Source organism: Mycteria americana, chromosome 16, assembly GCF_035582795.1.
Source record: "Mycteria americana isolate JAX WOST 10 ecotype Jacksonville Zoo and Gardens chromosome 16, USCA_MyAme_1.0, whole genome shotgun sequence".
NCBI classification, from domain to species: domain Eukaryota; kingdom Metazoa; phylum Chordata; class Aves; order Ciconiiformes; family Ciconiidae; genus Mycteria; species Mycteria americana.
This window is the reverse complement of record NC_134380.1, coordinates 4850640-4875688: the sequence shown is the minus strand read 5'-3', so window position 1 is coordinate 4875688 and position 25049 is coordinate 4850640. Positions and strand designations below refer to the sequence as shown.

General features: G+C 48.4%; 1 protein-coding gene across 3 annotated transcripts in view; it reads right to left on the bottom strand.

Moving 5' to 3' along the window:
* The window catches only part of SEPTIN9 (septin 9), a 147465-nt gene extending 124722 nt beyond the window's left edge, over positions 1–22743 (bottom strand). The window contains exon 1 of one of the 3 annotated variants that reach the window (XM_075519146.1): positions 22524–22743. In XM_075519146.1, the coding sequence (XP_075375261.1) occupies positions 22524–22545 (22 nt within the window). In that variant the 5' untranslated portion in view covers positions 22546–22743. Of the gene's footprint in view, positions 1–7810; positions 7842–22523 lie in introns of those variants that run through there. The other 2 variants (XM_075519145.1, XM_075519143.1) reach the window with 2 other exon arrangements.
* Between the last annotated feature and the right edge of the window lie 2306 nt (positions 22744–25049).

Below are 25049 nucleotides of genomic sequence, written 5' to 3'. Positions count from 1 at the left end.
TCTCCAAAACATGTCAGAGTTTTTGCATGATACACCCCAAACGTTTTTATGGATGCCTATAATAGTAACCAGACAGGCCACTTGAGATGTATTTTCTCCTCACAGTAAGTGATCCATGCCACTACACTCATACCATGTAAAAATGAAAAGAACAAATGAGTAATTTCCATTATCAAGAGAAACCATGGGGTGCGGACAAACAATGGAGGATGTAACCCAGGAACTTGCTCTCTCTACACAGCCCAGTAAAAACAAAACAAACAAACAAACAAAAGAACCCAAACCAAACAAAGGTCATGTCGGAAAGGGAAGGGCCAAAATCAGCAGGAGACATCCCACACTGTGCTGGAGTCAGCAAAGCGGCACCAGGTCACCCGAGCAGCCAGCGTGACCCTTGCTTCTGTTAAATGTATTTACTAGTGAGTCTGAGATCAGACAATTCAGCTTCCTTCTTCACCCAGCATAAACATGGCACAGTGTCCAGACAGCACTGGAGATGTATCTCCATCCGAGACCAGTTTCCTCCTATGGACATTTCCCCACTCCCGGCTCCCCAGAGCTCTCTCCTGGAGCGTACAGGTCTAGGCCAGGTCATGGAGCCATCCTGAGACTCCATCAACGTTGGCAGTGGGGTGGTGGGAGACCCCCCCAGCAGAACAACACTTCAGAGGTGTCTACAGCACCTACACAAGACTGGCATTTTAGAGTTGGCTCCCTCCAGGGCAGGATCTGCAACAGCCTGTGCACTGCAGAGGCACCCAGCCTCACCTCCTCCAATCCATCCTGCCCATTGCTACCTCCTCAGGCCATCCCTGCTGTTGGCTAGGGAGGATATAAGATGACAGCAAGGATGTCACCTCATTTGCCCTGCAGCAGATGCAGAGCTGGCACAGGTACCAGTGCAGACTGCTGGGACAGAGTTTTCCACTCCCTTTTAGGATGTGCATATCCATTGCAACACTCTTAGGAGCATCTGTTCAGGACCATACAGGGTGTGAAATCTATCTCATTTTATCTACTTCACAGGTACTATCCAGACAGTCCGGAAGAGAATTGCCTTCACTGGCAGCTGTATTTCATCCTGCTCCACAGACAAGCTCCTGAGATAAAATGTCTGGAGAAGACTTCATCAGTAACGAGGCCTGGAGCTGTTAACAGAGGGAGGATAACCCAACACATAGTTTGATCCACACCACATAACCACCGCCTCAGTGGCTTCTCCAACATACCAGACCAGCTGCTGGGGACTGAGCTGCAAAGTTTTAATGCTGACATAGGACATCCCCTTCAGAAGTACAACCCTGCACATGGAGCTGTGGGTGTCACTGGAGACAGCTGGGGACAGAGAGGCTCTGCAGGAGCTGAGGACTGTAAGGGAGAGACATCTGTATGCAGAGTAGCAAAGGAAGAAGAGTCTCTATTGCTTCAAGCCCAACTCCAACAAACCACACAATTACAACTGCACTTCTATTAACTTGAAATCCACTTGCAACATTAACCTCAAAAGGAATATGTTTTAAAAAAGGGAAAAAATTCATGTTCATTTCCAGCACTAATCAGAAACATGCACTGAAGAACAAAAGACACTTTTCCAGATTCTGTGTAATAGAGACTCTTTACAAAGAAGCTGAGCACAGCTAGGAAAAAAAACCTTCAACTCATGTGCATGGTTTCATTCTGGACCAAATCTCTGGCAGCAAACTGAGCTTTCACTGGGATGGAGGGATGCTGATGGAATGGAGGGATGCTGTTCCCAAGGGGCACTGAGTACAGACACAGGAATGGACCACTACCATCTCCAACACAGCTACCACCACAGGGGTACACCAACAAGCTGTATGTGTCTAGGTCAAAGGCTAATCATAGACCATACAGTCTAAAACACCACCAACCATCTCACTTATGTGGGAGCTGGATATCATCAGGCTGGGGCCAGACAACACTGCTAATCAGCACAGCACCATTAACACAAGTGGAGCCATGCGTTCACACACAGAAAGAACCCGGCCCGAGGCTGGATTACAGCTAACCCTCAAGGAAACCACAGGAAAATTGGCATTAGCAAGATGCATATATTCCTACCACAATGTTATACTTCTGGCAGGTGCCAAACACATTCTAACACTAAAAAAATGCTCCAAAAGCTTGTGCTAATGATAAGAGGCAGAAAGAATTAAGCCTCAATTTTTCCAACGTTAGAAAGGCTTCCCCAAGCCCAGCAGTGGCCTGCCCAGAGCTGCTGGCCACAGCAAAGGACCAGTCTTGCACATGGTGGTAGAAGATGACAGGGGACCCAGCACTTTAACCTTAGCTCGAGTTCAGGCTTTGATTCAAGATTTTAACTCAAATTAAACTGTGGTAATTTTCAGGAAATCAACTGATGCGTCCATAGAGCTCAAGGACAGAAGATTGCCTTGACTGACCTGCAAAACCCACACCACACATTTTTATCCAGTCATCATGAATTCAAGCTCGTGCTTGAACAAAGTCTTGGCTTTTCTGAGACGTTCAACCTCAATGTCAAGATTTAAATGTTGGAGTGACCCCAAGTGCTTTGGCAAGTTGCTCAATAGTTAAAATGGCCTTCAAACAGCTCTGAGACCATGCCTCTTCCCCATGCGTTTATGCTGAGGTGAGCAAACTCAATCCTCAGATATTCACTTGACAGAAGTAACAAGATCATTTCACCACTGTGTGTGACGGTCTGTTCTTTACTGCCCACAAATTCCTCACAGCTGATAGTCAGAGATACGCTGGACAATCATGAAAGCACAAAAAAAATTAGCACAAGCAGTTTTTCATATGAAAAAGCACGTTAGTCATCATCTGTGATCCTTCTGGTTAGAGTGTTTCAGTAATCTGGCCGGGCAGCAGACAGGATGCCACGTCACCACACTGACACATCAGATGACTTGTACAAATGCATATTTATAATGCAAGTATCCACACAAATTGGAAGAGACTGGAAAAACAGGCCTTTTTTATGTACTGTCAGTTTTGCTGGTTTATGCAATTCTTCTACTTAGCAGCAGGACGGAAGGGAAAAGGATTTATAAAGGAACGGAAAACTGTTCTTGTGAAGCTATACTGACTGGGAATGGACCTGGTAACTACCATCAAGTCTAAAATCACTTCCAGTTCACTGTTGAAGCTAACCAGACTTCCGAAGAGATTTTGTCCCTCTAAATTTACCCTGTCTTCACCACGGTCCTCATTTGCTCACAGTGCTTAAGCTTCTGAAATCCAAGAGGGAGAAGCAGCAGGACCTAAGAGCTACAACAAGCAGCGTCCTCGTGGCATTTTCACTAAATGAGGGGGTTTTGCAAGAACATATCACAGAGCTTGCAAAGCCATCGTGAGAGCAGCTTGGATCTGGTCCCGTTTGTTTCTGCAGAACCTGCAGCATCCCAGCAGAGATGGGAAGGAGGGAAGGCATCTGAACTCATCCAAGCTGCAGCCTTGCTCAAAGAAGGAAATAATCAAACTCTTACATTAACCAGCTGCTACAAGAGCTTCAGCAAGCTAGAAATGTGTTAGTTAATGATTAACATTAATAGTACAAGAGATCCCCAGGAACCTGAATGGACAAGGGTAAGGCTTAGCACGCAGAGCACTATGCAAACAAAGAACAAAACGCATGATCGCTGTTCATCCTTTGCCTTCCAAAAAACCCCAAACATTTACAGCATCCAGACTCACACATGTACCTAACTTTCTCAGGTTCATCTGGAAATGGCCGTGGATTAGTTGGAGAAAAACACTGTCAGATTTGAAGGAGGGGAAAGGAATTTTAAAACTGCAATGTGGTATTTCCATATGGATCAAATACTCCCAAGACACCCTGTGGCTCTCCTCCCTACCCCACTCCCTGCAGGCCCATAACATTCTGGCTCTGACCACACAGGAGAACTCCTGGTGCAAACCTCCCAGCCCAGCATCTGGCGCTCTGCTGCACTCTCACACTACGTGCAGCTTTAGCGCACTAAGCAGCAGTATGTTACTTCAGATTAAAAAAAATTAAATCATCCTTACTTAGATTTTAAATCAATTTCTTGCCGCCTTCTTGTAACCTCAGTGCAATCCAAGTTTCATTTTTCACCCACAGCATTTGCTCAGTGACCACTCACTGATTCCCTGCTCGTTTCAGACACACAGAACTCCCAAACTTGTGTTTCAGAGGGTCCCCCCCACAACAAACATCACTGGATTTATCATCGGAGCCCTGCAAGCCTGGGGCTGCCATCAGGATGTAATACAGACCCTTTCTGTTTGCCAGGCTCTGAAAGGTAAATGTTGATTTTTCCCAGAGAGGGATGGGGGTGTATATAGGAGAAGAGTCGAGAACAAAGAGGCAGCGGCTCAACAGACAAAGGGCTGCCTATGACAGAGGGCAGAGGTTAAGGGCTCTCCTGAGCCAGGATGACCCACCAGGCTGCTTGGTGAAGTGTCCTGGTTTCAGCTGGGATAGAGTGAATTTTCTTCCTAGTAGTGCTGTGTTTTGGACTTAGTATGAGAATAACGTGATAACACATTGATGTTTTAGTTGTTGCTAAGTAGTGCTTACACTGGTCAAGGACTTTTCAGCTTCCCATGCTCTGCCGGGCGCACACGAAACTGGGAGGGGGCACAGCCAGAACAGCTGACCCAAACTGGCCAAAGGGCTATTCCATACCATATGGCATCATGCTCAGTATAGAAACTGGGGGGAGTTGGCTGGGGAGCAGCCATCACTGCTCGGGGACAGGCTGGGCATCGGTCAGCGGATGGTGAACAGTTGCATTGTGCATCACTTGTTTTGTACATTCTTTTATCATTATTATTATTTTCTCTTCCTCTGCTGTCCTATTAAACTGCCTTTATCTCAACCCACAGGTTTTATTTTTTTTCCAAATTCTTTCCCCCATCCCACGGGGGACAGGGGGAGGGTGAGCAAGCAATCCCCCACGGGGGACGTGGTGCTTAGTTGCTGACTGGGTTTGAAGCACAACACAGAGGCATGTCAGCACCTGTAGTTAACAGGACACCCAGAGCAGACCTGGCCACTTTGGATTCCCCAGCCTTAGTGAACAAGTCCTCATTCACAGCTGGAGGAGATAAGGGGCAGCCTTTGGTTTTGAGACCAGTGTCTGACCCTGAAGACACTGCAAAGGGGAAAACTCAGCCAGGGATTTTACTTAGATACAAACATCAAGTTCAAGTCTCACTCCAGACTTGTGACAAAGTGCCCTTTTCCTCCACCCAGTACGAGAGATGCTCCACTGCAGCCATGTAACATCCAGATGAAGGAACCAGTGACAGGTAAAGAAGCAGCCAAGGGACCACAGTCACTAAATCTGATTCCCTCCCTAGCCAGAAACTCAAATACACAGGGTCAAGATTCACAAACTGTCTGGCCACTTGATTGAGAACAGGTAATCTTGGAAAAGCGTTAAGTTCAATCAGATGATGGTCACTTTTCTCTCTGCATCGAACACCCACACAAATGTATTTCAGGCTACAGACACTACCTGGAGCCCTTTCACCTGAGCGTCCCTAGTGTCACAGCAGCCAGAACACGCACACTTTGCAGTCATGTGTTCATACAACAGTGAGTCTGGATCGCTTTGGTAGGAGCCCTGCAATCCTGATATTACACAGGATTGCCTGGAAGTCAGAAGTCCCTAAATCCAAGCTGCAGTTCAAACACCAGCTCCCTGGGTAGCCCTACACAAGAAATTTAAGCTCAGAATCGCAGCTGCCCCCTTGGGACGTCAGACATCCATATTCTTACATTGATCTTTAACCCCAGCTCCAGTCGCATCTTGATTCTCTGCTCATTCAAGGCTAACCTGCCCTAGGAAGATGCTGAGGTGGGCAGCCAGGGAAGACCAGCTCAGCTGTGGGGGCAAAGCCATCTGCAGACAGAGGAGTCAGGAACCGCTCAGCTGTCATCACGGCTCTACCACAGCTCATTGCACATAACTTTCCTCCTCCACATATCCTTTTCTCTGCCTCATAAGATGAGGTGTCAAACACTTCTCCTGCTTATAGGAGCAGGAGGGATATATTATTTCATGTTTTTACATTTTACCTGTACTGTAAAGAATTATTCAGGCACTATCTATAGATTACTGAGATAATGTCCGCTGTCCTTAAACATCAGGGAAGAAGGGAAGTTACAATTTAAGACTACAATGAAGCGTGGACCCATACAATTGAGGTTTTTCTCCCATTAAGTCTGCCCCAGAAGTAGCCAAGGCAATCCAGTTTCATAAGCTAGTAACATTCTTTGAATGTTTTTCCTTGTATCTTACAATTATATTTAATAGTGGCTGCAGCAGGGAAATTGGAATAGAAAAGAACTTCAGCCAATTTTCAGCACGTATTTGAGTGCCTAACGTTGCAGATCAGCTTACACTAGAGTTTGCAAAAGTGCCTTTACAAACTGTAGTATAACTCCATCTCTATCTTAAGAGGGCCTAAATGCATCTTAAAAACATCAATGCTGCACTTACAGTTCTGTCTTCCACCTCCAAGTCAGATACCCACAGAAAGACTGACCACAGTCCCAAAGTCAGCTACATGCACGGCTTAAGGCTGTATCTGTGAGGAGTCAGCAGTCAATGCTGAGATGAAATTTCCTGTGAGCTCCTCCTCTCCCTGCAGTCTCTCTCATATGAAGTATTTAAAGGCATTTAAAGGAGGACTAGGTTCTCAGAAGTACCCATTGCCCACACTGAGCCCCACAATATGTCTTGTTGCATCCCACTCCTGCACATCAGAGGATTAAGGCACCCAGCACAAAAGCACTAAATTAATTTAAAAACAAGATGTAGAGTCAATACATAAGTGCTAATATCTTACTGGCTTATACTTTTAAAGCTTTGTAAGGAACAAAATAATTCTAGACCCAACACCTACCTTTCTGCCAAGCCATGCTCTCCAACAGTCAGCTCTACAGAGGGGCAGCAGGAAAATTAAGAATAGGTTCATTTGAATAAGCCCCAGCTGTAGGAACCACCACTACTTCATACTACTCCATGATTATATGCTCTTCTCCCCAGGTACCAAGCAGCCCCAGTGCAACTCGTTCCTCTAATGGGTTTCTGCAGCTGCCAGCAAGGGAAATGTAAAGCACCTGGCACCACCAAACAGCTCAGCCCTGGCAAAAGGCAGAGTGAAATCACTCCTGGCACAGGTGAAAACCATTTCAAAGCATGGAGCACTGCCTGCAGCCTCTAAGGAAGCTTTTCTCTCTTAAAAGAGGGCTCACACAAGGAGACACAAAGCCTATTCTGTAGGTCTGGCTGAAAGGCAGCATTGTACATGGAACATGGCACGCTCGGTGTAACGGAGCCAGGCAGTGGAGGTCCGGGCCCAATCCAGAACCCCTCCCTCAAGTCACTCACCCCAAAGATACAAGTGTTCAGCCTCCACTATGAAAATCCTCACAAAAAAAGGCAATTGCTGCTATTCTGTAACCAATACACACGTATGCACAGGACTGAGATCTGCTTTGTGCTGGTGTGGATTCTCCCTGGAAAGCTCAGCCTGCAACTATTGAGCAACCCAAACCTCCATGCACCAACCCCAGCACCACCAAGACCTTGCGCTGTGTTAAGCAGCGACACAAGAGAAGATTCCCAACACGGTGAAAAGCTTATGGACTTGCACCTTATGCCATAAGTAATGAACCATGCTGTGTGTGCCCTGCCACAGTGCACATACAGGCTGCTGCCGGCCAAACCTGAAAGGTTTTTCTCTGTCTAGAGGCTCAGGTCACTTCTGATGATCCCTAAACCACTGACAAGAGTTTATTAGACAAGCTGACCTTTCACGAATGGCATCTTTCACAGTCAGAGGACTCCAAGACCTCTTGTCCAGAGGGGATCCATGACACTGCCATGTCCCTCCAGCCCAAACCTGCCCCGACCCTTTGTTTCCCCTGGAGGAGCATCACCCAGGCAGGAACCTCCCTCCCCTATCCAGAGCTGCTGGATCGACAAGGGGCCAAGGCAGGGTGCTCTGGGGGGTGTTGAAATTCCAGCCTTATCTCCAGAGGCTGAGATCACGGGTAGAAAATGTTTCTGTGTTGTCTCAGCAAGCTTCCTGCTGGCACCCCTCTTCCCCTCCACAAAAGCACCTCTTTGTGAACAGTTTTGGAGCCAGAGAAGAATGTTCACTGGTACAGACTAAATGTATTTACCATTTCGGAGACATCAGATCTGCAATGGTGCCTGTGCTCAGCGTGACCCAGCTGTTCCTCAACCAGCTCTGTCCTGAGCAGGTCAGGGGAAACAGCCCCAGCTGCACAGAGGGATGCAGCCACTTCTGAAAACTGCCGGTACACAAAGCAGTCACTCGCTGCACTGCTGCTCACTGCTGCAAACTGGTGGCCACATGCTTTAGCATCTGTGAAGGAAGGATGCCCACTATTTTGGAGACCTCTGGTTATCATCCTAAGGCCTGGATTTGAGTCCGGTCTGCCACAGATACGTACAAGCCTCAGGGCAGCACCTGCCTGAGCATTTGCACATGAGCCCCAGACACCCTCCATAGTCAACAGAGGAGACAGGCACTGCAGCTGGTGAGTCACCTCCATCCCGAGATGGAGGTGGAAGATAGGGTGATTCATCTGACAGCCCCTGGCTGGAGAGAGGCTGCAGGGACCAGCTCTGATTCAGAGAGCTGCTTTTAGATGGCTCAACTTAGGCAAAATTAAATTCCACCTTGTTTTTTCCGGGCCTCAGTCCTCTGTGATATGGGATATTAGCTCTCTCCAAGCTTTAAGATCAACATCTGAAAGACTGAAGACATTTACAGGAATAGGAAGCACTTTGGTTATCTGCACAGTCATTAGACAAGGAGCAGGAGTCAGGATATCTGATTATGCCCAGCCTGGCCACAAACTGAATGAAACAGCTTGTTTCCTCAGCAATAAAGTGGCATAAGCCTATATCATTCACAGAGAATTTCACTTGGGAAGGCTTTGGGAGCACAGGAGAAAAGGCGGTGTTTATTCACAAAGCACATCCCCTGGAAGAGCCCAAAGCCCCTCTGTAGGGCTCTGCCCTGGTGATAAAAGCACAGAGAGCAAGGCCACTGGCCAGGTAGCCCCATGCTCCAGGAGAAGGTGAGAAACAGCCATGTGCCTCTCCAGAGGGAATTGTCACCACTCGTGTCCTAAGTTTCCTGTGCGTAAACAATGCGTTGACCTCCAGGGCTCTTGGGCATCTGTCACCATTGGTTTATTCCGTAAGAAAGTGAAATTAAAAAGCCTTGCAGCCGAAACAGTGTTTAATCTTGCAAAGATTATGCTTACATGATTTGAAAAGCAGAGGAGGCTGTTAAGTCCCCAAGGCAGAGGTCTCTACTTGGTTTATAGTCTTATTTTGCCCATAATCTAAAGGCAACGGGGCTTCCCGGGTGTTCTGAGGGATCATGCCAAGGCAGTTTTTAATCCAAAGCCTGATCTCCCAGCTGTGTTTTGACCTAGGGACACATTATTCACTAACCATCAGAAATGGGAAATAGAGAAGTTATAAAAGATGAAGAAGATCCCAAGTGGGGATGAAATGCCAGTATGTTACAGAATATTAGAATTCAAATTAATCCTGATACACTGGAAATAGGCAACAAAACCAAAAAACCTGAATAGGATACAATGTGATTCAGCAAGGACCAGTGCAAAGGTCTAATCTATACACTAGACTCCCTCAAGTCAGTGGTTGCAGGAGGTTCCTATGAAAGATTCATATCCTACGTGGGCTGAATTGCCAGATTTTATCATCATCGACTACAGAAATAGCTTAGGGTGACAGGTACTCCAGGCAGGTGCTTGCAGGAAGGCAGGATAGAGCTGACTGCAAATTGAGGTGTGGAAGGCAGACTGTCAGAGCCCTGTAAATGAGATGGCCAACAGCATCCAGGCTCAGCTCCAGGAGGAGAAGTTCACCTCATAGAAGATCAGAATTAGACCATTCCCTTTGCAAACCTCTAACACTGTGCGCTGGATCCTCAATGTGAAAAGCCACCAGGTGCCAGGCAGAGCAGCTCTGCTTCAAGAGTCTGTTTGCGCTTAACCAGCTTGTCTATCTGGGATCCTACCATGCCCTCAGGATTCCCTCCTGTGTGTAAGAAGCCAGTACAGACTGGCTACATGAAGAGAGACAGAAAACCTGACCATGCGTGGCCAGCCTTGCAGCAAGCAGACTGCTCCCATCAGATCTGCACTGCTCACTGCTTCCCCTGCCTGCCCCCATCCCTGCAGCTCCATGAACGCAGAGGGAGCGGCAGAGCCTTGTGGAAACACCCAGACATCCTCCACTCAACAGGGTTAACAGGAGGTCCTCCAGGCTGTGTTAATAAGCCATGATTTTGCCTTGAAACTGAGTACCTTGGAAGAGGACAAGGTGCTGCACGCCATCTGCTCCAGCTCCACGTGACAGCCAAGTATTTGCTTAGAGAGAACGGCAAACAAACCCACCCTGGCAAGCTTTGTGCTCTCCTAGAAATTCAAACAAGGTCATCTCCAGACAGAAAGCAGGAGAGCATGGAATAGTCCCAGGTAAAGCAGCTGCACCGGTGCCTACTCAGGCAGCCCTGGCAGCCCACAGCCAACAGAGGAGAAGGCAAGGAAGGAGAAAAGCCGTAACTCATTGGCAGGGTATCTGAGCAGCCTGTTCTCCATATGCAGTCACAGTTTATTGCCATACTGAGCACAAGATGAGTATTTTTAACACCATGTCTCCTCCTTTTCTGACCCACTGTTCTCCATCCCGTGACACCTTTTGCAACAAACCCCATAGATTTAAAAAGAATATGCAACTTCTGGTCCTGAATGCTCCTGACCTAAGAAACCAGTGTGGTTTTTCCCTGTGGTTATCATTTCTCCTGTTCAGCTGAGAAGAGTTAAAACCCCACACATACTAAGGCACACTAAAGAAGGCACGATTCCCACATGTAGGGGCCTGGGGTCTGTCTGACAAGTCCAAAGAGAGCCCTGTGCCCTCTACCTGTGCTGTGATTATACAAGGGAAGCTCTGAAGACAAGGCTACAAACTGTTTATGGCTCCCTGTGCTATCCATGGGAAAGGTGAATCCCTATGCAGATGTCCAGCCTTACTGTGAAGTGGTCACAGAGCAGAAGTCCTCAATAAAAAATTTCTTTCAGTACTGAAGAGAACTCATACTACCTCATCAGACTATTTATAACAACATTTATAACAAAGAAATGCAATCGTGAAATAATTCAAGTGTTATTTGTATAGCTCTTACCTTCTCAGAGGCTATGAGGCTATCACAGCTGTCTTCCAGCATCCCTCCCAGTATGCCCCAGTACAACTTCTGGCTATTCTAATTCATTCTAGCACATAACACACTGAAGAAATTTTTTGCTGTCTTGATGTTTTTCCTTGCATCCTTACAAGATTGGACGTCTCTATTATTCTTTCCCTAAAGCTGACCATCTTTGGCCCAGAAGCACATGGAACCTGGTTCACCTTCTGTCCCTGTCTTCCCCACCTTCAGTGCATGTTGGGAGAGCACTGCAGAAATACTCAAAATATCTATAAATTCCCCCCATTCAAACCCCAAGGCAAAGACCAACATGCCCCGGCTCCCACCCTGCTCCTGAGGTGTCTGAGGAGGAAACACACTCAGTTCATCAGTTCCTCAAGTTGCTTCCTTCGTTGCATCTCTGCTCCCTCCCCGAGCCCAGCAGCCCTATGGGCTGTGCTGTCAGCTGGGTCTGCATCCTCCTCTCCTGCCCTTCCAGGCCCAGTCCTTGCTCCTGCCTTTCCACATTCCTGTACTGGTCTTCCCCCATCAATCTCCACTGGTGTACATGCTCTGCCAGCACGGTTTCTGTTTTTCCATCTGCTGACCCACGCTCCTGTGTACACCTGACCTGCAGGAAACACTTCTCATCCCCGCTATGCTTCTTGGTAGCAGTCTGTCCATGAGATGGAGGGGCTTTGGAAACAGAAGTATCTCCACAGGGTTAGGAATGAGGACATTTTGTTTATTTTTACCCAGGACTAAGGTCAGGTTTTCCTCCTAGCTCACCAGGGGCCGTGTGACTATGTGCTGGACTGATCTTCCAGCTCCTTGTTTCCCAGTATCTGGAGCTGCTAACCCTTCTCCTGTGTTACAAACCCTGCCAACAGCAGACAGCAAACTGTCCACCAAGGAACAGGAGCAGTCTATAAAAGGGTCTAACAGACACCTGCAATAATAAGCACCCAGTACATTGACACAGGAGGCTTTTCTGGCCTCTATCCATTCCCAGGGGCTCCCATACTTATATTCACAGCCCAAATGACATAAAAGGCTCAGTAAGATCTGAACATTAATCCAGACACATTATGAAACAACTTTTTACTATTCCCTCTCCACCACAGCTCAAGCGCAGGGCTCTTACTTTTCCCACGATGGTTAAAAACTTAGCAAAGCCAAACAAACAAACAAAAAACCTAAAACCCCTTCAGCCACAGACATCCTCCTCCCCTCCCCTCACCACATACGCACTGTCCGAAAAGCCTGACATGTATTTTAAAACGTCGATGCCTGATGCCAATTTCCTAGAGAGCAGCTGGTCCTTGAAGGAACACGGAGCAGAGCAGTGGAGGCACATTTGAAACCTCCGCAGATGGATCAAACTCACAAGGGCTGAGCTCATCCTTCCCAACATTAACTCATCGCTCCCAACATTAACTGCAGAAATCAGCTGTCAGATTATTTCACATCACTGTTGGGAGGTTTATCTGACAAAAACCCACTCCAGGAAATAAATCACAGCCTTGCGCTGCAGCTGCCAAGCAGGACGGGAGAGACCACCCAAGCCATGACATCCCCCGACAACCCACAGCACCGACAGCCTTTCCGTGCTCAGATGTGGGACTCGCTAACTGAAGCATCTCACTTGTCAGTACAGCAATTTGGGAAAGCATTTACAGATGCAGATGTAATTGAATGACAATTAACATCGAAGGGCAATTAGCTACAGTAATGTTTGTCCTTCAGGCTGAGTAAAGTCTGAACTGTTCAGTAAATACTCAACAGCTCTGAGAGTCATAACCTATCTGCTAAAAAAAAAAAAATATTAAAAAAAAAAGAGGCATTTGAAATCCCATGGTAGGATGTGGTGGTTTTGGTACAGCTTGGGCACAACTCAAACTCACATTTCTCAGTATTATGCCCAATTTGATAAAACATGCTCTCCAACATGCGAAGGCAGGACACCAAAGGGGAAAAACCCTTCATGCAGCAGACAGGGCTGTAAGAGCACATAATAAAGGTCTGAATTTAAGGATTTCCTGGTGCTTCTAGCAATTGACCTTAGATAAAAGCAATACAGCACACGTGACTCCTTTTATCACTAGAACACTGAAAATCAGTGAGGTCAGAAACCTTCCCCAGAGCAAACCAGAGGATGAGGATGATTATGGCATTTCAGGATTGAACTGGCAACAACATCAACTTTCAATGCTTCAAATTAAATTCTATTAGGGCAATGAATGATGTTTCACCCTCATTCCTACTGATTAATATATATATATATTTTGCTTTTAAGTTTAAAAATTAATTGAAAGTCATCTTGGAAGGAAGATGGAAACTGAATATTAGGAGAGCAAAGCATCTGTACAGTGCTGGTGGCTGACACCCCCCAGTCACAGACCTGGGCAGGCTGGGAGCCCCCCACCAGCTGAGTCAGAGGGTGACACTTGCTCTTCTGCAGCCCAGAACTGTACCTTTCCTGCAGGCAAAACAAACCCTCCAGCCTTGTTAACTCACAGCTTTTCATCAACCTTAAACTCACTCGAACAAACCCCTGCCACCTCCCATGGTCTATCATGTGCAAGTCCTTTGTCCTGACTTGTAACACACCAAGATCTGTTATTCTTCTCAGCAACTTTTATTTGTACGTGTCCAGGCACTTACAACTCAGGCACTGAGTCATTCAACAACAGCTCTCAGCAGTAATTGCTGAGGGCATCTTGTCCTCACTTCCTTTGTTTATTCTGTCCATTATATAAAGCTATAGGCAATCCCCATTTCCCTTGATAACATCAAAAACAAAGCAAACTTGCACCCAGGGGCTGCTCTTGAGGATCAGGACTCCAACTGCTCCCCAAGTACGTGAGCTCAGAGTTTGGCTGGCATCACCGCTGCAGCCTGCAAAGGGACATGACTCCAGATGAGCAGAGCGTCAGATACCCTCTGTGTCCCCAGCAGCTGCTTTGGGTTCAGCCCTGCAAGTCCTTGGGGAGAGCTGCTGGGTGCTGAGCTCTTCCCAAAGAGAGCTGGTTCCTCTGCAGGTTGTCCCTTGGCAAGCACTTGCTCCCCCCGGGGAACCGGAGCCAGAGCTCCATTATTCCCTCAGTCCCCAGAATAGCCATACTCCCACACCAGGAAATTATGGACTTTCTTGAGCATTACCACGACCTTTTTCATTTCCATTATGCCTTTAGCTGTCTCCTCCCCCTACACTCCTTCTCTAAACAAATCTCAGAGCTGCACAAAGTGTTTCCTGTAAATAATACTCATCTGGCATGGACAAAGGAAAAAAAAAAAAAGAAAAAGAAAAAACCCTTTTGATGCTAGTTCCAGCTTGCAATCGTCCCTCCAGTTTAAGTTCCATCTGCTTGACCTGGGAGCCTCGAAGGCAGCATGGCGTTTGAGGGAAATGGAGGGGACAGTTACGTGCTCGGGGCATCAGATTCAAACCTGCCGTCACCAAAATCAAAAGTTCAGGTCATGGAGGTAACTTATATCATGCTTCAGATCGCTGTAGTGCAATGATCAGTGTAAAAGCTTGAGCAAGAACTTCACAATGAGCCCCTTTCTGCCCAGCCCAGCCAGCTATTTTCACAAAATGTAACACCACTGGACAAAACTTTTCCTTGCCTGTCCTCCTGGTGCTGTCCCACGCTGATGCTGGCCTCTTCTCTAGAGATGTCTGAACCCCACCATGCCCTGTGAGAGGCTATTTTGTGCACATGACAGGGGAAACTGCCTTACAAGCACAAAGCCAGGATTCCCTTTCAGGCTTTTACAGTGATAAACCAGGTGCCCCATCTCACAGCAGCTGCAAGAAAGGCCTTTGCAAGCCTGCGCTATTGCCTAAACAATGATATACACAGAAGGAAGCAGCTTTCCAGGCAGCAGTGAAGCCCCCTCTTAAATAAACCCTTTAAAGGGTGCTTCAAGCCATCCTTGTCACTGGTAAGTCATTGCAGGCCAGTGTGGGAACGGGCTGACTCACCACTGACTGTGCCGCCTCTCTCCCACCGCACCGCCGCTTGCAGCGTGCGATTTCCATAGGGAACAAGGGCTGCACAGCCAGGGCTGCACAAGCACGGCTGCTCTTCCTGAGGACACCGGGACCAGGCAGGAAGGGGAACTCCCTGGTGTGTTGTTAAACACGCTGCCAGGGCTAGTTAGCCTCACCCCTAGGGACAGGTGGATCCCACCCTCTCCTGCATGCCACCAGGGAGCTTACAAAAAGCAAGCAGAGACTTCATATGACTGTCTGACAGGTTAAATCTTCACAAATCACTGTGATACAAGTCCTCTCCTCTTCTACAGACTTTGCCCCGGATTTGGATCCCACCTTATGCTGCAAAACCCATGACATCTCTTGTCTAAGAGGGGACAGGTTAGCCTCACGCAAAAAGCCCCACTTGCTATCTGGCAACCAGCAGCGCTGCTTTTGGGAGGGATTTCCCTGCCTCACAGGGAGCAGCGAGGGGACAGGGAGTTATTCTCTATAGCAACATCTCCCCGTTCCACGTGGCACCACTTCTCCTTGCTCACCCCAGGTGGGCATGGGAAAATGATCAGTGTTTTGGGGAAGCGGATAATCATCCCATTGGGCCCCACACGACTTTTTGTTATTTTCTGCATATGTCTGCATGTTGTGGTTTCTTATTTGGCTTTCTCCACAGGCTGGATTCCCTTGCTTCTCCAAACTATTTCCTAACAGATGTTGGGATGTTTTGCTACCTGAAGCAAAGCTCTGCCACTGCCCGCACATGCCAGCCAAATCTGACAACAACAAAGCGCCCACCCAAACCCGTCACACTGATCCTGCCACCCCCAGCACAGCATGGCACTGCTATAGGAGAAATTTTTCGTAACAAGATTACATTAATCATCATGAGCCATCAGAAACATGTGACAGCAGAGTGTGTTGACATTTATGGCAATATATTCTGTCAGCAGGCGAGTAAAATATAACAATTGCGCTTTTTGATTGGACATCCCACAGTCCCACCTCATTTTTTGCAGCAAGGAAGCACGGAGGTAAGCTTGCCAGGAATGATGCCAGCTGCCATCAACAACTCTTGATACCTGCTAAGCCACAGAAACAGACTGCGAGGCCCTGAAGGCTGCCAAGAACAATCTGTCCAAGGATCAGGGTGCTTTTGTCCATCAGAGGCTCCAACAATTCATAGCACTCTAAGAAAATTATGGGCTTTACTACCACAAGAGAGGACAGGCATATTAGAAATATAATTCTCTAAAGCATACACCTTTTTCATTTTAAAAGTAATCAAAAGAATTGTTAAAGGTTTTTAGCTGCTAACCACACAGTGCAGACCTGGGCAATGCTGCCTCTCGGCCACAGCATTGGCTTGGGAGCACAGTCTGCGACACTGCCCTGCTCATATGGCCTTTGCCTCTGTCACCCATCATACACCAGTCATCAAGAAATTCAGAGGTGTGGGGAGGGAAGGACATGTACATTTTTACCCTGGGTTACCGCAGCACTCAGAGCAATGGTACCCACTCTCTCTGGGCATCTCTAAATGTTGCTATAGCTCAAACAATAATCCCAGAGGCAGCAGCCAGTGGGAACATCAAAGGCCACGTCCAACTGTGTATGCAGCGATGGGGAAGTGACTCAGGCAGGGACAGAGCAGGGAACAGCATGATGTGATAGGTCAAGTGGTAAAAAAAATAAATGAAGGGCATTGGGGAAGAAAACCCACCAGGCAGAACATGTGAATGTGAGCGGGCACCATGGCTGCTGTTCACTGGTTGGAAAGTGAGTGTGAGGCATGGACTAGTCAGAGATGCGGTTGTCCAAAACAGTGAGCAAGTGTTTGCCATGCAGGAACTGTATCACGTTTGTTCTCTTTTCTTTGGAGGTTTAAAGCAAGGACAGGGGCCGTGGACATCTGGCATCACCCAGCTTTCACATGGATCTGAATGATGCATCATTCCTGACCAAGACAACCTGCAGAGCTTTCAGCATCCTGAAAATAAGATACAAAGCCCTTTGTCTGTGCACCAGCCTCCTGCTATTCTTGGATTATCAAGAAACCAGTTAATTTTGTAGTCCTTGTTATTTTCCTTCCTGCTATTTCAGTAACACAAGGTAACACAATGCCAACACGGAACCATGTAGTGCAAAACTTCCACGGCCTCAGGGAAGGGACCGGTGTTCCTGGGGCAGTTCACCCCATGATGGCACTGCCAGTACCACCATCCCTCCTCTTTCCTCTACTCCTGGGCTCCAAAACTCTCTCCTCACCCTTTTCCTTCCCCTTCACATCCCCCACACTCACACCGACTTTACAAATGCTTCAGCTCTGCTCTGCCACCGATGGGAAAGGAAAGCAGCCCAGGCCAGGCTTCACTGCTCCGTTCAGGCGCAGACACCTGGAAGAGGGAAAAGGCAGGAATGGGTGGCAGCAAAAGAGCCAAAAAGGCATCCTCTGAACAAGGTGAGGGACAGGAGCTGACCGTAAACGACACAACAACCCAGCACAGAAACTTTTGCCTCTAATAAAAGCAGAGACACAAACACCAGCCCAATAGCCAGCATGCTGGGATCTCCAGGGAGCTGCTCCACCACCTGTGGCTCCAGTGGTAGTTCTGTCCCACCAAGCAGTGAGGACACAGGATGAAACAAACCCTGGCATTTTTTCTGCTCCTGCTGTTCTGCAGAAGCCTTCCTGAAGGCTGATGCATTTACTTACTACACCATCTATTTGCACAAGCACTACACAGCTGTGCCAGTGGCTGCTGCGCCTCTTCATTAACCAGTTTGTTACTGCAAAACTGCCAAGTGCTTTCCTCTCGATTCACAGCGGCTAAACACTTACTTGCAACAGAGACACCACGGACGTGCTTCCGTGCATCAGGCACAGGCAGGCCTGTTTCACACAGAGATAACAGGTGGAAACGGGGCAATGGGACAGTTCATTCATCAGAGCTGGCGGAGGCATTGCTTGCACTAAATTCACGTTTTGAGCAATAGGCTTGAACAGCTACAGACTGAGGATCCAGCTTCTCGTGGCTGATTGCAAATCCTCAGTACAATAATATCTTTTTTTTAGTGATAACTTGTTGGCCCAGCAATGCAGTTTGGGGATAAGAGCTAGCTGTAAGTTTAAACTGGAAAAAAATTGGGTTTTTTATTTTTACATAATTCAAAACAAACTATTTTGAATTTCTGTTCAAAATGACAATCTAAAACTAAATGAATGTTTTTGTTGGATCCAAGCAATATTTTTTCCTTGATACTGCCGTTTGGCCAGTGAACTAAATAATAATAAAAAAAAAAAAAAAAAAAAACCTGAACAACTCTGTTGATTTTTCCATGGCTTAGACAAACACAATGCCAGTTGGCTGACAGGAGACAGGGTCCGGTTCAGGAGAGAACAACGCAGCTCTGCAAACACTGGGTCATCTCTGCCCCACCCAGCAACTTTTATGACAGCGAGGTTAAAAGCCGTTGAGGAATCGCAGTGGGCCTCTCTCGTGCAATATCAGCCTGAAAAAGATTCAGCCTCAGTTTTTCCAGACCGGCTGCAGCCAGAGATGTACCGAGGTCCCCTCAACAGGCAGCACCTGTCCAGCCACAGCCTTTGATGCTTATTTAGGGGGGGCCAAGTCTACCCACTGCTTCTTCGCTGCGCTTTGACAAACTCCTCCATTTACTGCCAGATGAGCGCTTGCTGCAGTGCATGTCCCTGTGCTATCACAGCCACACACCACAGCTCTCGCTCACCCCCACCAAGAGCTTACTTGCTTTTCTCCACCAGCTGCACGTACCGGAGCACAAACAGGGAGCCCTTTGGCAGCATACAAACCCGACTTGCCACCCTCCTAACACCTGTAACTGCTGCTGCCTGGGACCAGAGCCGCGCGTGTTCAGCATCTGCAGGACACCATGCGGTGTCGGCACCAAGGCAACGCCATGGGTCTGCGGCAGGGACGGGACCCTGGGACATGATAAACCAACCCATCAGAGGACAGAGCTCTTTCCCCAAAGCTTCCCAGTCTAGATAATGCCAACAACTCCAATTTGACTTACATTCTATTGTCCGTGTTTTATAGGGAATCATTTTGCAAGTCATGATATGGGAAAAAAATTGTTCCCAAATTCTAATGCTGTGACCAGATCACAGTTCTTGCTGTTACTCCTGCAGTTTTTCCTATAGCCTCAGCTCGTATACGAGGAGTTATTTCTCCCTACGTGCCTAAGCAATAAATTAGGAATCCACAGTTTAGGTAAGGGTGGGTCACACATAACCATTATGGATAATTCTAGAGGTACTGTAATTAGGGCAATCCTTATTTCAGTGCACGCCAACATCTTACATAAACTTGAAACTGCAAACAGTCCTTGGCCAAAACAATTTGCACCATCCTTCAAAATACCTATAAATCATCATGTCGTTTATCATGAATCCTGTCTATTGCTTCTTTAGCGATGCAATTGTGCTTAAGTAATGGAAAATGATAATTGAAAAATCCTTAAAATAGTATTCCAGGACAAGTAAAACATCTCAGAAAAAATTCTCTTTGCCTTAAGCATCTGAAATAACAGACATCCCTAAAGCAAACATGTAAGAGCTGGCTTCAATAGCGGTTATTGCCCATTTTTAACTTGTCATGTAAAATCCCTTTTTCACCCTCTCCCCTCCTCCTACCGCTGCTGCCAGGAAGTTCCAGGAAAAAAAAAGCGCTACCAGGCTGAGCCCCACACGCCTGCACCTACAGCACAAAGGTCTGAGCCTCTCTGCTAGTAAGAGGTAAAGCATCCAAAGGCAAACTCTTTATCCCAACCACACCCTACATGGCATATGCTCAAAAGTCATAGCAGATGGGTAATGATTTCCCCTGAAGTACTTTAGAAAAGGTAAACCTTGCCTGGGGTGAGGAGCAGCCTGCTAACAGCAGAACACTACAGCAGCATTGCTGTGTTCACAGAGGAGCGGGCAGCTGGAGCTTCAGCCCTGTGAAGTCAAGGGAGATCCTCCAGCTGGGTTCAGCAGGACCCCAGTCCACAGAACAGATCCAGAATATACTGGAGAGGAGCAAACAAGGCCAGCGAGGGATGCTCCCTAACCTCAAAAATTGTTTAGAAGATGCTTATTGTTTCCTTTTGTCATCATTTTTGGGGAGATTCTCAGCCACGCACTGCGTTTCCAGCCTGTCAGGGGTTGTCAGCAACGTGCTTGGGAAGCGCAGTCTTCGCGGCTGAGAAGTCACTTTGTCACCTCACCAGTTTCTCTGGCAGTAGAAAGCTCAGAGGCTCTGCAGCACTCTGTACATCTTACTAATATCTTGGAGAAGTAATCTGGATTCCCAGTGAAAATTCCCCAAAGCAAGTCACCATCGCTGTTCCCCGATTTGCAAAACCACCAGATTTATGGGACAAGGAGGGCTGGCTCTGCCCCGCACAGACATGGCAGCTCTCCAAAGGTGGCAGCTCTCCAAAGGCAGCCTCCTCAGCATGGTGGGTGATTCATCGAGTGCCTTTCTGCCTGGTGAATCAGCGAGAGGCAAGGCCCCAGCGCAGCACGGCCAGGAGCTGCACCACTGAAAGCAGCATGCAAACGAGAGCTGCTCAGAAGAGCTGCCTGTGCTTTTTGCAAGCTTAGTGGTGGTCACAGTGCAGTTACCCTGTTGCGTTCATGTAGCGTATCCTGGCTAGGGTAATTCTGCTGTCTGTTTTCCTTAAATAACTGCCCCGTACCAAGGGAAATCTCAAGGCAAACAGAGTGTTTCCAAAATACAACTGCAGTCACTTTTGAATTAAAGGTACTGACCAGATATCAACCGACCTCAGCTGCAACACCAAGCAAAGGTGGGTTTGGACACTGACCAGAGACACGTCAATCACGTCAGGGGCTTTGCAGGGCCACAGCTTCACTCCAGCACTATCAACCCAAAGTGAGCAAAGCAATTAAGGACCACCAGGCCTCATTGGCAAGAAGTCATAATTATCAGGTCACACAATACTGACGGCTTTTTCTTATGACAGCCAGTTATCTCCAGACCTGTTCTCACACCACTCCTGTCTGCTCCCCAGGGCTGCTTTAGCCACGATCCGTATCTCAGGAGGCCTGTACAAATAACAGGTTTCCCTACGCACAATGCACAACCACTAATACCCACTTTAATCCATTACAAAGTGCTAATAATCATGCTTAGGCTTTCTCAGGTTCCCAGCATACAAGCCCTAATCAAACCTCCCTGGCAGTCCATTTAGCCACACTAATGAGAGAAGAGAAATGTGCAAGAGAGAAACATTACTAACTGATTTTAACAATAAACAGGCAGCGGCATCACACATGGAATTTTCCGAGTGAAGACAAACCCTCGCCTCCTGTGGCTTATGAGCTCAGGCAGAGTCCAGTTGGCCATGACATGGCTCAAGTGACTCGCAGCATAGCAGCTGCCCCAAACGCCCCTGTGCTGCGGCCAGACCCGTGACTCAGGACATTGGGAAGAGGCCAGCACGATGACACCACGTCCCCGCAGCGGCTAGGGCAGAACCAGGCTTACAGAGCACAGGGTCACGGGCTGGTAGCCGGAGCCGAGCAGAAATCAGCTGCAGGACTTTGCTCCACACCTGGAGGAGCTGCCAGAGGCACCTGAGCTTTACGAGGTGAGCAATTTCATAGGAGTCGTGTCCGCTCCGTCATGTGCCAGCCACTTCTTGGCACCACTGGCAGGATTTCACAGAAGGGTCGGAGAAATTTTATCGGTCATGGTTGCTTGTTCCCATGTTAGCTAGGGAGGAAGGAGCCTGCAAGAGCAGAGGGCACAGAGCCCTCACCCTGCAGGGCAAGACCAAGAAAGCTGGGATGGGGAGCAGGGAGAGTCCCGCAGCATTAGGGGATCGCGGCTCTTCCACCCCCGATTTGGAAAGCCCTCCAGCTCCGAAGGCAGCGGGTGTCACACACAACACCACCGTCCTGTTTTAATTTCAAGCTGCCGCTCGGCACCAAAGCTCACCCCGTGCTGGCACAGGTGCCTTCTGAACAAGCTCCGTGCCACCAACACCGAGTTTTGCCTGGAACAAGCTGCCTCCCTGGACTTATTTTGCTTTTTAAGCCTTTTCCACTGATCAACAGGGTTTGTTTATATGCAGTGAAACAGCCACAGAGCCGCTTGGAGGGAGACGGGCTTGTGCAAGTTGTACTTCTGGGGTTTTGTGTCAACCTTCTTCTTTTCCCGGTACAGGCACGAAGGGAGAGAGCCGAGAGGAGAGAGGGGCAGCGGGGCGGCCGCTTGCTCACCTGAGTACGAGGACTTCTTCATGCCGTCGCTTCGCGCTGTGGCATAGGAGCGGGAGCGCGGCCGGCGGGCCGAGGCGCTGAGGCGAGCGGCGCCGGGGGAACGCGCCGCGCGCGATCCTTTTGTTGGCGCGGGCGGGACGGGGAGGGAGGGGGGGGAGGCGCGCGCCGCCGCATCCACGCGCGCAGCTGCGGCAGCCCCGCGCACCTTTCCCCGTCCCGCACGCAGTTACCGGCTGTTCCAACGCTCCGGGCACCGGCGGGGCAGAGCAAGGGCGCAGCCTCCCCGGCGGCTGCAGGTTATCCCCTCGGAAAACGAACGGGCCCCGGGGATTAACTCCTGCCAGCTCCCACCCCTGGAAATCCCAGTGCATTTAGCCGGTGCAGCAAGGGAAAGGGAGGGAATTTCACGCCTCCAGCCCGGCGCACCCCGCGGCTTTGATTCAGCCCTTTGCTGCCGGAGCGGCTCAGGTCAGCGCTGCCCTCAAGTCAGGCAGTTTCTAATTCAAAGTGCATTACTGGCCCGTCAGCACCCCGTGGTGCAAACACCCCTTTCCTCTTCAAACCCACACGTAAAAGATTCGCTCAAGGCTGTAAGCTGAGCAGAACGCTTGTGCAGGCTTACGGCTCGGGGACAGCTGTGTACGAGCAGCTACTCACTGCTCAGGGGGATGCAGAGAGCCACGCACCCCATAACCAGCTCCCCAAAGCCCTGGGATCGGGCATCTCCCCCAGATGACTGCAGAAGAGGAGGCTCCATTTTGATATTCCTTATGTGCCTCAGCACGTGGGTCTGCCAGGAGAGCAGATCACTACCTTGTGAAACACACATTGGACAATTAGTGACGCAAATGCAATAAGCTGGGGGCATTATGAACACAGACAGGAAGAAAGAGCAAATTAAGACTGGCTATGACTAAAGGCACACTGAAGTGCCAGAGCCTGAAGCGCTGGAGGAAGGACTGGGCTGATCACTGGAAAGGTTTCCACAGCCTGCTGGGGTGAGTCAGCCCTGCAAAGGTGCAGAGCACAAGTCCCATCCACATGAGAAACTTCCACCAGCTCAAAGGCATGATTTCAGTAGGAAGGTCTTTCTGTTGGAGTTTGTAGTTTTAGACTTTTCCAGAGTAGGAGAAAAAACATTCTGCCCCCCAGCCCTAACCCTGGCATTACATGGGGACAGAGGAAGAGAGTAGATGAGCTGGATTAAGATGATATGGTCCCATTGGTATTTGTTCCCATTTCTCAGCCATAGATTATCGCCTCTGTAACAGATATGGGAGAAAAAAAAAGGAATTGTCTGAGCCTCTCTCAGTCTTTAGTGCAAAATTTGAAGAGCTAGCTGAAATCGCTGGGGGATTCCGTGCTAAGCAGCCTGACTTTGCACTGAAACAGCTCAGGAGCACTCACACGTTCCCAGGTTTGTAGCAGCAGCAGCTCTACCCACTGCTGCATGACTATGCTGCGTTACTGTTACGCTGTAGTCTCCAGCAGGGAGGTGTTAGCAAAAACACTCCCTCATCAAGAAAACTTCTGAACCACCACAACTTTGTTGCTTAAGTAAACATGCATCTAAGCCCATAGTAACAATACATTACTCTTTCCACAGGTGCTTTTGAAATCATTAGTCACAATTTATGGAGGAGAAACAATAGCACAATGACTTGCCCCACCTCATACACCAAGTAAGGGCAAAGTCAGGAGCAGAACCCACTCCTAAACATTAATCCTCCTCTCGGCTCTTGCCTGCATGTCTTTGATAGGCACAACTGCTTTTAATGCTCAATACTCCCAGGGGTACACTTTACAGAAGATCAAAAGACAACCTTCTGTTCTTCTCACAGATGGGTATATGTGCTTGTGTGCCTAAGCATGTGATTACATGTGCACACATGCAATTAAGGGTATGGTTCCACATGCGTACGTGATTACGTGTGCAAAATATGCCTGTGCCTTTGCGGGGCTGTTGGTGAGCAGCATTTTCGGAGCCGTGGCTGGGGTACAGCCATCTGATCAGCTTGACTGCACAAATACAAACGGCAAATTGTGGAGCAGGCTTTCTACCACAGGGGCAAACAAACACGATGAGACAGAAAATGGCTGAAGGGATTTTTTTCTGAAATACTGTCTGACAAAGAATCCTTTTCTTTGGCTGCCCAGCCTCAGAATTACCAAGAGAATCAGTCACTTGGCTCAGAAGGGCAGGTTAATGTTTAATACAATGCAGAGCCCACAGGCTTCAAATAGGTAAGTCATTTATAGCTTTTTCCCCCTCTTTCGTAAGATTAGTGAGGGAATTTATTGTTCCTGAAAGTGAGGGAATCAGACTGCTGGCTCAGCCCAGCCGCAGCACAGGCAGGCACCGTGTGAGTCTCATGCATCCAGCCCTGCCAGAACAGCTTGGATCTGACCTGCCCTGCTCATCCATCCTGCACCAGCCCTGGGCATTGCCTCTGCCAAGTGCATCCCACCCTGCCACTCCTATGCCAGCACGGTGCTGGCAGAGGTGCAGAGCTGGTCTCTTTTCAG